This window comes from Dama dama, chromosome 2 (genome assembly GCF_033118175.1).
Source record: "Dama dama isolate Ldn47 chromosome 2, ASM3311817v1, whole genome shotgun sequence".
Taxonomy (NCBI): Eukaryota; Metazoa; Chordata; class Mammalia; order Artiodactyla; family Cervidae; genus Dama; species Dama dama.
Genome location: NC_083682.1, coordinates 28,313,820 through 28,330,116, shown reverse-complemented (window position 1 = coordinate 28,330,116; position 16,297 = coordinate 28,313,820). Strand labels below are relative to the sequence as shown.

Sequence of the window (16,297 nt, the reverse complement as noted above, 5' to 3'; positions counted from 1 at the left end):
ATACACTAACTTAACCAGAGGAGGTTGGAGAATCGTGGGTGAGACCTCACTGTCCCCTGTTTTCTCTTTGAATCTGGGCTTTTCTCTTCAGACAAGCAGTCAAGCAGAAGTGACAGAAATCCATAAACCCCTCTGCGACACACACCCTCACAAATGTAGGTGTCCTTTTGACTGAATCAAGTTAGCCTGCTCTTTTGGCCAGTTTTTAAATGCACATACTTGTGCTTTGTTAAATTGGGGAGGAAAAAAGTCTACCTTTTCCCAGAGCCCCCCAAATTTTGAGACATGTCTTAGAAGTTTTTAGGTCTCTTCCTGACAAGTTACTCTTACAGAAAATACTTTCCTCACTGACAATGGAGAAACTTCATGACACTTCTACTTCCCATGGGATGCAAAAGAGAAGAGATACTGGGACATTTCCAAAATTAAGGGGAATTCCACTTAAATGGGAATAGAATTTGACACAGGGAACTTAAATTCAAATGCTGATATATGAGCCCTCAGAAATTTTTGAGTCTTGTTCAAGTTTGTGTCCATGACTCAATATCCTCCAGCCACCAAATACTTGACATTTATTCTCCTGAATTAAGCAATTATTGAGCCTATTTAGAATGTGATCTGAATACATAGGAAGTTTCAAAAATTAAAGTGCTTTTCAGAGAAATGAGTAGATAACTAATAGGGACCTTTCTGGACCAAGGACTAACAACCACGGATGTAGACTCCATTTGGTAGCGATGCTCGCAGAGACATAAAGATGTAAGATTACTTTCAGTTTATAAGGTATGCCAACTGTGTATGTTATATGAATAGCCATATAAATCACAGAGAAAGCTGTTTTTATGTAACTACTTACTTACCCCAAATTCCCATGAAAACAGCAAAGAACAGTGTTGACTCATTGTCAAATAAATGGGAGATCTGCAAAGCAACAGTATCAGAAAGACTACTCAGTATCAAATGCAATACAAAAGGAGTAAACTGCAAGTCTTCACGCATACCACATACCGCAATACATACATACCTTTGAAGCCAAACACGTTGAATTTAGTCTCCAATAGTCACATAGTTCATCACAGAGTGGGCACATGATAAGCTGACCCCCAATCTCAGGATCACAAATCTCACTGCTGCAGAGGGAAGAGCAAAGTTGCCTGGCTTTGTTTTTTTGGAGTTTTGTTTTGGCCACGCCTTGTGGCCTTTGTTGCTTAGTTGCTAAGTGTCCAACTGATTTGCGACCTCATGGACTGTAGCCTGCCAGGTTCCTCTGTCCATGGAATTTCCCAGGGAAGAATACTTGAGTGGGTTGCCATTTCCTTCTCCATGCCTCATGGCATAAAGGATCTTAGTTCCTCAACCAAGGACAGAAACGATGTCTTGTATAGTGGGAGTGCACAGTCCTAACCACTGGACTGCCAGGAAATTCCCAAGAGCAACGCTATTTTAAAAGATGTGTTTGGTATCCACACATTTGTTCTCAAGGGGGAAAGGGGTGTGCATGTGTGCTAAGTCGCCTGAGTTGCGTCCAACTGTATGCAACCCTATGGACTTTAGCCTGACAGGCTCCTCTGTCCATGCGGATTCTCCAGGCAAGAATACTGGAGTGGGTTGCCACGCCCTCCTCCAGGGCATCTTCCCAACCCAGGGATCAAACCCGTGTCTCCTGTGGCTCCTGCATTGCAGGCGGATTCTTTACTGCTGTGCCACTGGGGAAGCCCTGAAAAGGGGTGGGGTGGGAGGAATTGGGAGGTTGGAATGACTCATATGCACTATTGATACTATGTATAAAATAGACAACAGATAGGAACATACTATATAGCATAAGGAACTCAATTTAGCACACTGCAGTATCCTAAATAGAAGGGAAATCCAAAAGGGACGGGATATATGTAAATATATGTACGGCTGATTCATTTTGTGATGCAGTAGAAGCTCGCACAACATGGAAAAGTAACTACACTGCAATAAACATTAATTAATAATAAATAAATAGAAAAATAATACATTCCAAGCAAAAAAATTAAAAAGTGATGTGTTTGGGTGAAAGTCCAAAGTTATTCTTACTGAAACACATTTAAACAAGTTTTCACATATGGGACTGGGACAATATAGCAGCAATTTTTGTAGATCAAATCATGCTTAAGGAAAAGAATCTTTAAAGCCCATTCTTAAACAGATTTTCCATAAAATACCAAGTGAGAGGTAGCTGTTGTGTTTGGGTCTTTTTCAGAAATATCAATCATCTGCTGTAATAAAAAACATTCTGACACAAATTTCAGAAAAATATAATTTTGGCTAGCATAAGATTCTCTGTTTGGACAACTCAGTTGCACTTACCTGCCTGACTTCTTAGGAATCGTTAATAAACCATAAACAAAACAAGCCAAGCCAACCACAGCTGCAAAAAACAGCATTTCTGTGTAAAATCCAAGAAAGACGAAATAGATGCCAATTTTTTCTCCATAATAATCCCTGTGAAAGAAGGTAAAAATAAAATCAGAGGCTGCAAGAATAATGAACTTCAGAAAGTCTTGGTTTTCCATTCAGACACACTTGTATTCTAGCTTTGGCCCCACTGCCTTCTAGCCCTATAATTTTGATAAAGTTACTCAATGTTTTAAACTTTAGTTTCCACATCATAAAATGCAGGATAATGCTTATCCATAGATTTGGTGTAAGGATTGAAAGAGACAACACATATAAATAAGAAGCCAACTAAGTGGAAGTCAAGATTTATTTTTAAGTAATCAGGTAATTTGAAAAACTTTGAAATTTTAAAGAGAGTTTAAATGTTTTGAAATAAAGTACAGAGCATGCTTCTAGCAATTAACAAATCAAAATCACATTCACAATGTGTCCCAAGACTTCTGCTTTATCTCTAAGATTGAAGAAAGTACTCAGACCACAATGGATGAGGGTAGTTTTACATATGAACTTTTATCTTCCTCGAAATCTCGACCTCTGATGGGTCTTACAGAACAGTGAGATAGGGTACAAACCAAGTAATCAAAAATGAGTGTGCAATAACATTCCAAAGAATATATGGGCTCAGCTCTTGCTTTACAAGTTAAAAAATGACAGCATTAGTTAGCACAAATACTCAAATTTTATAATCAAGTTGTTATTTTTTTTTCCGGCTGTTGTTTTTTAAACTAACTCTCCCCTTAAGGAATCTCTCAAAGACTCAGCGACAAGGTTTTTTCTGCCTCAGAAAACTAGACTTCTTTAAAAAAAATTAAAAAAACACAAAACAGGTTAATCTTCTCCCTTATTCATATAGAGTTCAGCTCACCAAACATGTGAAGTCTTTCCACAGCTTCCTAGTCAGAGAGATGTGATTCTTCTTGGACACTAATAGCACGGTATACATAAATCTATTATACCATTTACAATTAAATTGTGATTTCCACACTCAAAAAACACAAATCTAAACACAAAGGGTTTACATTTTACATAAGACAAACTTAACATAAACTTAATTTCCCAATGAGAAGGTTTTAAAGTATTTTTCTCACTCAATATTAATTTTATTGAACATCCCATCCTTCAGTTTTCAAAATTTCTAATCTTTTCTGGCAAAAGGAGGGATCTTTCTGCTTGTATCATCTTCTATTCTTCTCAGTGATAATAAACATTTTTATATGGTTGTTTTTCCTTGTTCTGCTTTTCAAATTACCATAAGCCTGAAATTAAACTATGATTCCATTGTATTCCCTTGTTAATTTACTTACAACTTCCTTAGGTTCACTCACAGAAGATGAGTAAACTTGTTTTTTCCCCCTTCTTTTTTTGCTGAAGAATACAGCAATTATTATGATACTGCATAACATCAAAATAAAAAGAATAAAAATATCTGAATATCAGTTTATGAGTTCCCTAGTAATTTTCTGGTTAGGTGCATAGCAGTAATATTGATGTTTTACCTTAAAATTACTGATCCTATTAGTCTGAATATGTATAATATATAATTTATAATAGCAACAAAAGTATAAACTACTGAGGATTAAACTTAAGAAGGTTTTATAACTCTACAATACCCTTGAAAAAACCCAAAGTAGGCTTAAATAAAGATACATCTTTTCCTTGACATAACTTTGCCTTAATTAGAATATCTGAAGATGAGATTACCAGCCTACCTAAGTTAATTTATAAACTTAATGCAATTTCCATAAAAATACCAACCATCTTTTTTAGTAACAAGATGGACAAGTTGAGATTCAAGTTTATATGGAAGGATAAACTTGTAGAATGTACAAAGAAACACTGAGAGTAAGAGCTATGAAGAGTTACTAGCCCAACTAGATATTAAAATACACTAGAGCTAAGCCACCACAATTAAAACAGCTTTCAAATCACTTTACTATACACTTGAAATTAACACAACATACAGCAAATCAACCATAATATAAAATAAAAATTAAATTAAAAAAACAGCCTGCTACTGGTCCATGGATAGTTAGCAAGATCAATTGAATAGACAGAACATCCAGAAATCAGCTAGAGTACATACAGAAACCTAGTACATGATAAAGAGTTTCCTAGGTGGCACGGTGATAAAGAACCCGCCTGCCAGTGCAGGAGATGCAGGAGACTCGGGTTCGATCCCTGGGTTGGAAAGATTCCCTGGAGGAGGAAATGACAACCTACTCCAGTATTTTTGCTTGGAGAATGCCATGGATAGAGGAGCCTAGCAGGCTCCAGTCTACTACAGGCTACTGAGTGACTGAGCACATGTGATACAGGCGGTACCTCAAATCATTGGGGCAATGATAAACTTTTTAATAATATTAACATTTTTCGGACAAGTAGATAAAAGTAGATCTATTCTTTGAATAGAAAGTGCATATTTAACTTTATAAGAAACTGTCAAAATTGTTTCAAAGTTGCTATACCATTTTGTATCCCCATCACCAACCTTTGAGATTTCAAGTTGCCCCACATCCCTAATAGCCCTTATTGATGCCCATCTTTTCAATGTTAGCTATTCTAGTGGGCGTGCAGTGGTATTTCAATGGCATTTTAATTTTTATACCCTTCGTGAATAAAGATAGTGTACATCTCTGGAGAGTCCCTTGGACTGCAAGGAGATCAAGCCTGTCAATCTAAAGGAGACCAATCCTGAGTATTCACTGGAAGGACGGTTGCTGAAGCTGAAGCACCAATACTTTGGCCACCTGATGCGAAGAGCCGACTCATTGGAAAAGACCCTGATGCTGGGGGAAACTGAAGGCAAAAGGAGAAGGGGGCAGCAAAGGATGAGAGGTGAGATAGCTTGACCGACGCGATGGACGTGAGCTGGAGCGAACTGCAGGAGACTGTGGAGGACAGAGGGGCCTGGTGTGCTCCGGTCATGGGCTTGCAGAGTCACGACTTAGCGACTGAACAGCAACAACATCTTTTGACATACTTACTGCCAATCCAGAAACATATTTCTTCGCTGACAAATCCTTTATAATCTTTTTTTCCATTTTATTCTTATCACTGAGTCATAAAAGTTCCTTAAATATTCTGGATAAAAGTCCTTTATTGATATGTGTGTTGTGCAAGCATTTTCTCCAGCATATGGTTTGCTCTTTATTTCTGTAACAGTGTTTTTTAAAGAGCATACATTCTAATTTTTGAAATTAAATTTATGTTTTTAAAATTGTGCTTTTTGCATTTTATCTGAGAAGTCCATGCCTAACTCCAGACCACAGTTTTCTCCTATATGATCTAGAAGTTTTGTAGTTGTAGTCCTTACAATTAGTTCTCTTATCTATTTCAAGTTAGCTTAAATTTTTATACAGGAAAGAGTCAAGATTCATGTTTTTCATGTAGATAGCCACTTGTTTTAGTATCATATTTTGAAAGGACTATGCTTTCCCCAATGAACAACAGGCACTTTTATTGAAAATCTATCAATCTATCCATCTATCTATCTATCTATCTATGGATCTATTTCAGGACTCTCCTTTTATTAAGTATTTTTCTTTGGAAATAATTTCAAATATAGAGGTAAAATTGCAAGAATAATTCAAATAATACCTATGTACCCTTTAACTCTTTTATTATAAATAAAATATTGTTCCATTGCATTTTTTCTCACTTCATATATTGCCCCATATATGTGTGTGTATGGACTTCCCTATAGCTCAGATGGTAAAGAATCTGCCTGCAAGGCAGACCAGGGTTTGATCCCTGGGTAAGGAAGATCCCCTGGAGAAGAAAATGACAATTTACTCTAGTATTCTTGCCTGGAGAATGCCATGGACAGAGGAGCCTGGCAGGCTACAGTCCATGGGGTCACAAAGAGTCAGACACGACTAAGTAACTAACGCACACAGGTGTGTGTGTGTGTGTGTGTGTGTGTGTGTGTGCACATGCGTGTGGGTGTGTGTATATATACACACTGTCCATGGGGATTCTCCAGGCAAGAATACTGGAGTGGGTTACATGCCCTACTCCAGGGAATCTTCCTGACCCAGTGATCAAACCCCGGTTTTCCACGTTGCAGGTGGATTCTTTACTTTCTGAGTCACCGGGGAAGCCTAAGAATACTGGAGTGGGTAGCTGTATATATATATATATTTGAATTACTTACAAATAAGTTGTTTGAAAACATACTTCATGATCCTTTACCTAAAATACTTCCTTGTCTATTAGTAAGAGTAAGGATACTGTCCTACATAATCACTGAGAAGCAACCTTAAGGATAATAACTGCTTTCTGCAACTCCTTTCTTTGTGATAACATGGTGTTTTCTTTCCTTTTTGGTTTGCCTGGTTAAAAACTTCACACCTACTCATTAATTCTTTACATAAATTTTGTTAAAATTTTAACTTTATTTTAAAGATTATCTCATTACTGAAATGGAAAAGCAGTACAACTTGCTATAAATGAAAAGCTATAATATGATGAAAAACTTTAAAAAGTTATTAAATTTAAGTTAGATACTGCTATCTGATGAAATATCTGAGCTTCCACTTTGTTCTAAAAGAAAATCAGAAAGTGCTAACAAGGTACTGATCTGAGAAGTAATGTGTTTGTCTATATCAAAGGTTATACGTATAAACCTTTGGGGAATATTTATAGCAGAAATATCTGTAGACAGCTAAGTACTCTCAATATATTTTCAACAATGTAAAATATGTAAGTCTCATTCTGACAACCTTGCTTATTTGAAAGTATACTATGAAAATATTCTCCAAGGGCACAATGTCTGCAAATGTTCTTAATAGCACTGACTGTAATAGTGAAAATTTTGAAGCAGCCTAATCTTTTTTAACAGAAAAATAGATAAAAGAGTTATGCAAAATTTATAATATGGCACTCTATGCTCTGTTAAAAGGCAGAAGATAGATCTGGGTGCATTCACAGGGAAGTATACAAATAATATATTATTTAGTGATAAAAAAAAATCTTAGCAAAAAGTAAGTAAAGAGTCCCTTGCTCCAGAAAAAAACAGCTTGTGTATGTATTTTGTTATGCATGCACATAAAAATAAAGCTGAATGGCTATCACCAAATCAAGCATAGTCACTTTGGTGGAGTTTAAGGGAAGTGGAATTTCACTTAAAACTTTGCACACATCTTTATTGCTTAGAATTTTTTCAGATATATGCCCTACTTTTATAACTTAAAAAATTATATGACTACTAATCAGAACAACTAAAATATCCATCCAATGAAGAGTTCATATAATGATTTATAGAAACTGTTGTTTATATGCTGGCTGTCTTTTATTTATTCTTACAAATTTCCCCTCCTATTTGCCTTTAATGAAACTGTTGGAATAACATTTCAGTTGACTTGCATATACACATCCAAATCAGTCTTATAAAAAAGAGGCTGTGACATCAATCATTGAGTAAATATACCGCAACCAGGGGTTCTGTCATCTGACTGTGTCTTTACTGAAACCATAGCAGGAGTCTCCTAACACCTTGTATGTATGTAGCATTGTTATGGTTCAAAGCAAGAACCTGCAACCAGAGTCTTCCTGCACAGCGAATGAAACTAAGAATTGAAATAATAGAACAACTGCCTTCACAGCTGAGATCAATATATACAAACTATATACAACCTTTCTGTTATCTTCTAAATTCCTGGACCCAGAGAAAAACAAACAAACAAAAAATAAATATATTAAACACTAAGTGCTAAACCCATTCTAAAAGATATACATATATCATTTAATTATCAAATAACCCCAAAGGGAAAGTACTACTGTTACTCCTATTTTACAGATGAGTCTCCTAGAGGTTAAATAACTTGAACATGTTTATGTTTCTAAGAGAAAGAACTTGGATTTGAACCTAATCTACCTAAATACTAAGGCCTAACCTCTGAACCATCAAGCTATTTCTGCATAGTGGTTAAGACCATTCTCACAACAGCATTTTTCTCACAAATGAATGACTAAATGATAGTTTAGATACAAAACTGGGCAGATGGGAAATACAGTGGGTGAAAATAGTAAAAAGAATGGAATGTGATGCCATTGTGAATAAAAAGGACATAATCAAGTTTTAATTAGTTTGATTTTGTGTAAGAAACTTACCTAATCAAATTAAAAGGCTGCTCCTTGTAAAAATAAGAAAACCGAGCCCAGTTCTGGTAGAGTACGTTCCTTTGATTGACAGGATTAGGAGGTTCTGATGCCTTCCAATACTGACCCTACAGTAGGCAAGAAGAAATTACTGAACAGCAAAACAAAAAACAAAGGATAATGAAGGAGCACTGCTTTTATAAGAAGGCGAGTGAATGAGGCAAATGTTCTTTCTCATTTTTCAATTTGGATTTTCATAGTCCATCATTGTAAATTACTCTATCATTTAGTATATTATGGGCTCCTCTGATAGTTCAGTTGGGAAAGAATCTGCCTACAATACGGGAGACCTGGGTTCGATCCCTGGGTTGGGAAGATCCCCTGGAGAAGGGAATGGCTACCCACTCCAGTATTCTGGCCTGGAGAATTCCATGGAGTGTATAGTCCATGGGATTGCAAAGAATTGGACACGACTGAGGGACTTTCACTTTCACTTTAGTGTATTATAGAGTGTAGTTTATTTGCTACACTCTGTAACAAATGAAAATAACAGTACTTTATTAAATTCTCACACCCAGTTATCTAAAACCACAAGTGGAAGCCTGAGACTGGTTTAACTCAAGCTGCTCCTTTGATGTGGAATGCTCCTTTCATTCCTAATTAAGTTCCAATAGTCACAGCTCAGGGATTCCTACAACTATAACTGGCTGGGACTTTGAAAATAGGCTGACTTTTTAATTTTATTGATGAAAAAAACAACCTCAAGCAAAGTTAAGTGAATGATCCAAAGTCACTGGTTGTTACTGACACCCATTTCCCCAAAAAACTTAATTAAATATATAAAACAGACTTTTAGCACTTCAGTTCAGTTCAGTTCAGTTCAGTAGCTCAATCATACCAGACTCTCTGGAAATCCACTGGCTGCAGCACGCCAGGCTTCCCTGTCCATCACCATCTCCCAGAGCTTGCTCAAACTCATGTCCATTGAGTTGCTGATACCATCCAACCATCTCATCCTCTGCCATCCCCTACTCCTCCTGCCTTCAATCTTTCCCAGCATCAGGGTCTTTTCCAATGAGTTAGTTCTTCGCATAAGAACATACTGAAGCATATTGGAGAACATAAGCATACTGGAGCTTCAGCTTCGCCATCAGTCCTTCCAATGAGTATTCAGGGCTGATTTAGTTTAGGATTGACTGGTTTGATCTCTGTGCAGTCCAAGGGACTCTCAAGAGTCTTTTCCAGCACCACAGTCCAAAAGCATGAATTCTTCAGCTCTCAGCATTCTTTATGGTTCAACTCCCACATCCATACAAGACTACTGGAAAAACCATAGTTTTGACTAAACAGACCCTTGTTGGCAAAGTATGTCTGTACTTTTAATATGCTGTCTAGGTTGGTTATAGCTTTTCTTTCAAGGAGCAAGTATCTTTAAATTTCATGGCTGCAGTCACCATTTGCAGTGATTTTGGAGCCCAAGGAAATAGTTTGTCACTGTTTCCACTGTTTCCCCATCTATTTGCCATGAAGTGATGGGACCGGACGCCATTATCTTAGCTTTTTGAATATTTAGTCTTAACCAGCTTTTTCACTCTCCTCTTTCCCTTTCATCATGAGGCTCTTTAGTGTCTCTCCTCTTTCTGCCATAACAGTGGTGTCATCTGCATATCTGAGATTATTGGTATTTCTCCCAGCAATCTTGATTCCAGCTGGTGCTTCATCCAGCCTGGCACTGCACATGATGTACTCTGAATATAAGTTAAATAATCATGGTGACAATATACAGTCTTGATGTATACCTTTCCCAATTTGGAACCAGCCCATTGGTGCATGTCTGGTTCTGTTGCTTCTTGACCTGCATACAGATTTCTCAGGAGGCAGGCAAGGTGATCTGGTATTCCCATCTCTTTAAGAATTTTCCACAGTTTGTTGTGATCCACACAGTCAAAGGCACTTCACAGCCTCAATATTAGTTCACACATAAGTTCCTCCCCCTATTTTAGGTACCAAGTAGCCTGATTATTGTTGTTTAGTTGCTAAGTTGTGCAACTCCATGGACTGGAGCCTGCCTGACTCTTCTCCGCTTGGGATTTCTCAGGCAAGGATACTGGCGTGGGTTGCCATTTCCTTCTCCAGGGGAACTTTCTGACCAAGGGATTGAACCCATGTCTCCTGCATTGGCAGGTGGGTTATTTACCACTGAACCACTAGGGAAGCTCCAAGTAGCCTTATTTATATAAAGTTAATTAGGTTTTAGCAGAGATCTGTCTAGGGCTTCTCGGATGGTGCAGTGATAAAGAATTTGCCGTCCAGTACAGAAGATGCAGGAGACACAAGCTTGATCCCTGGGTTGGGAAGATTTCTTGGAGTAGGAAAAGGCAGCCAACTCTAGTATTCTTGCCTGAAAAATTCCAAGGACAGAGGAGCCTGGCAGGCTACAGTCCATGGGGTTGCAGAGAGTAGGACCTGACTGAGCGACTGAGTACACATGCAGAGCACTATCTATATATATTTGCTCAATATTGTTTCTTTAACTGTTTGCCTAGAAAATCAAACTGCTGAAGACAACATGGAGCAAACACCTAATTTAAAATTAAACACATATGAAAATCTCTGTATGAGACGGTATAAAATTTTATACCATCCAGATTCCAACTTTCATCTCCTGTAGCTAGTCCTACTGAATCTTGAGAAATGACAAAGAAAAAAGAAAAAAGTAGCCTATTTGGATATCTTTAAAAAAAAAAAGTTTCTTTACAGCACCTAAGGGAAAAATCTAGTACCTAAACCCGTATTGAGGACAGAACCAGAAAGATAAAGAACATTACAGCATACTGACACATGTATATGGAATTTAGAAAGGTGATAACGATAACCCTATATGCAGAACAGAAAAAGAGACACAGAAACACAGAACAGACTTTTGAACTTTGTGGGAGAATGTGAGGGTGGGATATTTGAAAAGAACAGCATGTATACTATCTATGGTGAAACAGATCACCAGCCCAGGTGGGATGCACGAGACAAGTGCTCGGGCCTGGTGCACTGGGAAGACCCAGAGGAATCGGGTGGAGAGGGAGGTGGGAGGGGGGATCGGGATTGGGAATACATGTAAATCCATGGCTGATTCATATCAATGTATGACAAAACCCACTGGGAAAAAAAAATAATAAAAAAAAAAAAAAAAAAAAGAAAAATCCCATGGACAGAGGAGCCTGGCAGGCTACAGTCCATGGGGTCGCAGAGTCAGACATGACTGAGCAACTAACACTACTATAAAGAATTGTGGAGAGCATTGGTGTTCTTTACTTATAAGTAATCTCACTCAGGCCTCCTATTTTAGCACCCACCACAAACCTTCAACCCACACATACACAGGCACTCGCGAGAGCAACACCATCTTTCTCAACTATTCAAAGGTAACTGGTCCTTCTTTTTTAAACTCTTCCACAGCTCACATTGTGACACCTCTTGTACTGAACCTAGGTTTCTTCTTCGTCTAGTCTGTAACACAAGCTTTAATTCTGCCTTAAACTTCTCACCTTCTGACATTTTGTTGACATCACTATGTGCTGTGATCTCCTTATCTATTCTTTTTGTGTTTTCAGATTTATACCTTTCTGATTTCTTTACTATCTTAGTAATAAATGTGTATTATTAATCTACTATGTTTATACAAATTTCAGAGAAAACATTTTATTGCACAACATTTTGTATTGTTTAAAGTATACTTTGACATGGATTTTATGTATAGAACTTTAAAAATAAAATTTGCATTTAAACCAATTTAATAAAAAATTAGCTAGATTTAAACCAACAATGCATAGCTAATATATACTAGATTTAAACCAACAGTGCATAACAAAAATATATTAATGTTATGACTATAGCTCATCCACAAAGCCTACAAATACAGCCTTTGAAAAAAGTAGAAAATTTTTATGAAGGTGGAAGAATGAAGCCAAGAAAAATATTTTAGAAGCAGCAGGCATTTCAAGGGCAATAAAAAAAAAAAAAAAAAAGAAAAAAAAAAAAAAAAAGAATAAAGAAAAAGAGGTAAAAATTAACAGTAAATGATAGCTCTCTCTAACAACAGCCTAGTAAGACTGATTTTCTAGTGAGCATGGAGGACTCTACAAGAAGGCTAGATGTATGGATTAAAATTGTTGGTTACTGAAGACAGTTTGATAGAAAATAATCAATGCCTTGGGTAACAAACAATCCTCAAAATCTTTGAGGAAAAAATAAAGTGACTTCCTGGTGGCACAGTGGGTAAGGATCTGTCTGTCAAAGAAGGGGACAGCCCTTTGATCCGTGGTCCCGGAAGATTCCACATGTCATGGAGCAACTAAGCCCACATGGCACAACTCCTGAGTCCATGAGCTGCAACTACTAAAGCCTGTGTGCAATAGCGCCCACAAACCACAACTACTGAGCCTGTGTGCAGTAACTACTGAAGCCTGCATGCCCAGGAGCCCACACTCTGTAGCTATTAACCCCGCTTGTTGCAACTACTACAGCCTGGGCATCTTGAGCCTATGCTCTGAAACAAGAGAAGCTACCGCAATGAGAAGCCTGCACACCACAACAAAGGGCAGCAAAGGGTAGCCCCCACTTGCCACAACCAGAGAAAGCCTGTTTGCAGCAAAAATGACCCAGCGCGACCACAAATAAATATAGATAATATTTTTTTAAAAGATGAAAGTCAATGAAACTCTGATTTTTCTGCTTGCTAGGAACTGAAAATATTTTTTAAAATCTTCAAAAAAAAAAAAAAAAAATGAATGAACCCATTGGTGAAGAAAGACGTACAAAGACTGCATTGCGAAGTGTTTATTAACCTACTATAGATCTCTCTACTTGATCAAATGTCTTGGAATTGTTTAAAATATATAATCCCCAGAAGTTCTTGGGCCCAGGCAAAAAAAATGTGTGTGTGTGTGGGGGGGTATGGGAGGTAGTTTCTCTAACACAAGTTAAATTCACCTCAATTGATACTTGTATTGAGAATTGCCACTCATTGTGGAAAATCCCTCTATACCCTTGTAGCTAACATAGGAAAGAAAATCAACTGACCAATGTTGAACAGATTAGAGTCAACAGCTAACACTTGAAAAAATATTGACAGAGGATAGCTGAAAAAGAGAGGTTGCCTTTGGGCTTTTGGAAACCATGAGAGCAACATAATTTTCAAAAACACGGGCAATGATGTACATGTCACTTGTTTAAACAGAAATACCTAATTATTCTATATTCTAAAGGTATGTGTTTCTCAAAAAGAGATCATCATCAAAAAAGCCTTTATAAGCAAGGAAGAGTTAAACAGGAACAAAGGAAAGCAAAACTCCAGGAAATGATCCTAAGTAGTTCACATGAATTTAGCCAAATAATGCCTGCTGATAACAGGTAATGAAATTTAAACACTAAATATCCAAAAGGAAAGATTTCTCTCAGATACCTCCAGAAATTAGGCTGTCTTGGTTGATAAGTCAAGCTGTAGGTTTGGTTGAATGGGTGCAGGATATAAATGTCACTTCTTTGTTGAACTCTACATGATCTGCCAGGCCCAAGGAATCCTTCTGCATAATCTCAGTTATTTGAATCTTTCTTATGGACTGAAGTCTTTCGCTTGTTTTGTATTTGTATGTACGCTTTACTTCCCAGAAATTCCTAGCCTGTGAGCCTGGATGCATGGTGTGTTCCAATAACATCTAACAGAATGCTCTGCAAAGATGCATGCTCTGTTGCTCAGTCATGTCTGTCTCTTTGCAAATCCATGGACTGTAGCCCACCAGACTCCCCTGTCCATGGATTTTTTTACATTATAACTAAAACCAATTGTACATTTGATGAATGAATACAAGAATGCATGCAATTTAAGTCCTTTACAACTTCAAAACTTTACAAGTAAGAAAAGAAAAGATTTGGGAGGAGGGAGCTAAGATGGTGGAGGAAGAGGATGGGGAGACCACTTTCTCCCCCACAAATTCATCGAAAGAACATTTGAATGCTGAGAAAACTCCACAAAACAACTTCTGACCACTGGCAGAGGACATCAGGCACCCAGAAAAGCAGCCCATTGTCTTCGAAAGGAGGTAGGACAAAATATAAAAAATAAAAAGAGAGACAAAAGAGTTAGGGACAGATATCCATCCTGGGAAGGGAGTCTTAATAGAGGAAGTTTCCAAACACCAGGAAACCCTCTCACCAGCGGGTACGGGGGAAGTTTTCAAATCTCGGAGGGCAACCTAACCCGGAGGAAAAATAAATAAATAAAACCCACAGATTACATGCCTGAAGGCAACTCCCAGCAGAAAAGTACCCCAGATGTTCACATCCGCCACCAGCAAGTGGGGGCTGAACGGAGAGGAGCGGGCAGCATTGCTTAGCCCAAGGACCGGGCCTGAATGCCCTGAGGGCAATCGGAGGGAGCTAATGTGAGATAGCAACCTAACCTGTGGGATAGCAAGAGAGAGAGAGTTAACCTGTGAAAAGCCGTAACCTACAGCACAGCCAGCCTTTCACAGAACAAAGGATGGTACCATACCAGAGAAGAGCTAGCTGGCTGTGGACCGGCCCATCCCCCACCAGAGGCAGGGGGAGGCAGCCGCCAGCCAGAGCCGGAAAGGGGCAAATTCAGCCCCAGAGAGGGCATCCCCTACCAAACTGCAACCAGGCTTCCAGTTTCTAACCAAAGACGTCCAAGATTCTGGATGGCTGACATCCACCAGGAGGGTCGCAGCCAGAGATCAGCTCCCCAGAAGAGACACAAGGTTCACTGGACCAGGCACGCCCGGAAACCGAGGCTGGGACCACGGAGGGAAGGCGCCCTGCACCCGGGGAGAGTGTGCCCGTCAAGCTCCTGGCTGCCTGAGCTGCTCAGACCCTGAACGGCACAAAACGCAGGCCCAACTGAGTCTGAGCCTTTGTGGAGTACCCGAGAACCTGAACCTGAGCAGCTTAGGCCTGGGAAGTGCACGCAACGCAGGGCCCACTCCCTATAGAGCAGCCTGGAGCCTGAGCAGTGTAGACGGGGAAAGCACACACCCGTGAGCGGGAACAAACCCAGTGTGGCCGGAACACTGCGAGTGCTCCCCACACAGGCCAGTGACATTCGTCTGCAGCGCCCCTCCCTCCCCGCAGCACGACTGAACAAGTGAACCTAAACAAGAGACAACTTCCGCCCGTGTGTGACAGGGCAGATATTAGACACTGAAGAGACCAGCAAACAGTAGCCAAATAAACAAAGGGGAGCGCTTCAGAAGTGACCGGCGCAACAGGTTAAAATCCCTGTAGTCAACACTGACTGCACTGGAAGGGGCCTATAAATATCTAGAAGTGTAAGCTGTAACAAGGAGCTATCTGAAACTGAACTGAACCCACACTGCCTGCAACAGCTCCAGAGAAATTCCTATATTTTTATTATTATTGTTTTAATTAAAAAAATTTTTTTCTTCTTTTTTTTTAAGTCCTCTACTACTCCTTTAATTTTTTTTATAACCCACTATTACCTTGCCAAAAAAAAAAGGACCCTATCTTTAAAGCGAACATCATATGTATTTCTTATACTTTTTTGTTTTTTTTTAATATTGTATTTTTAAGAGTCGAACCTCTACTTTAGATTTTTAATCTTCGTTTTTTAGTATTTGATATCAATTTTGTACATTTAAGAATCCAATCTTCAGTACCCATTTTTACTCAGGAGTGTGATTACTGGCTTGATTACTCTCTCCCCCCAATTTTGTACATTTAAGAATCCAATCTTCAGTAC

The 16,297-nt window shown here is 38.6% G+C and overlaps 1 protein-coding gene across 1 annotated transcript in view; it reads right to left on the bottom strand.

Annotated features, from left to right (window-relative positions):
- The window catches only part of ANO5 (anoctamin 5), a 99,884-nt gene that overhangs the window by 37,070 nt on the left and 46,517 nt on the right, over positions 1-16,297 (bottom strand). Inside the window, exons 8-11 of the mRNA XM_061168003.1 lie at positions 8,539-8,654; positions 2,338-2,472; positions 1,025-1,130; positions 861-921 (exon numbers count right to left, since the gene is read on the bottom strand). Coding sequence (XP_061023986.1) covers positions 861-921; positions 1,025-1,130; positions 2,338-2,472; positions 8,539-8,654 — 418 coding nt within the window. The remainder of the gene's footprint in view (positions 1-860; positions 922-1,024; positions 1,131-2,337; positions 2,473-8,538; positions 8,655-16,297) is intronic.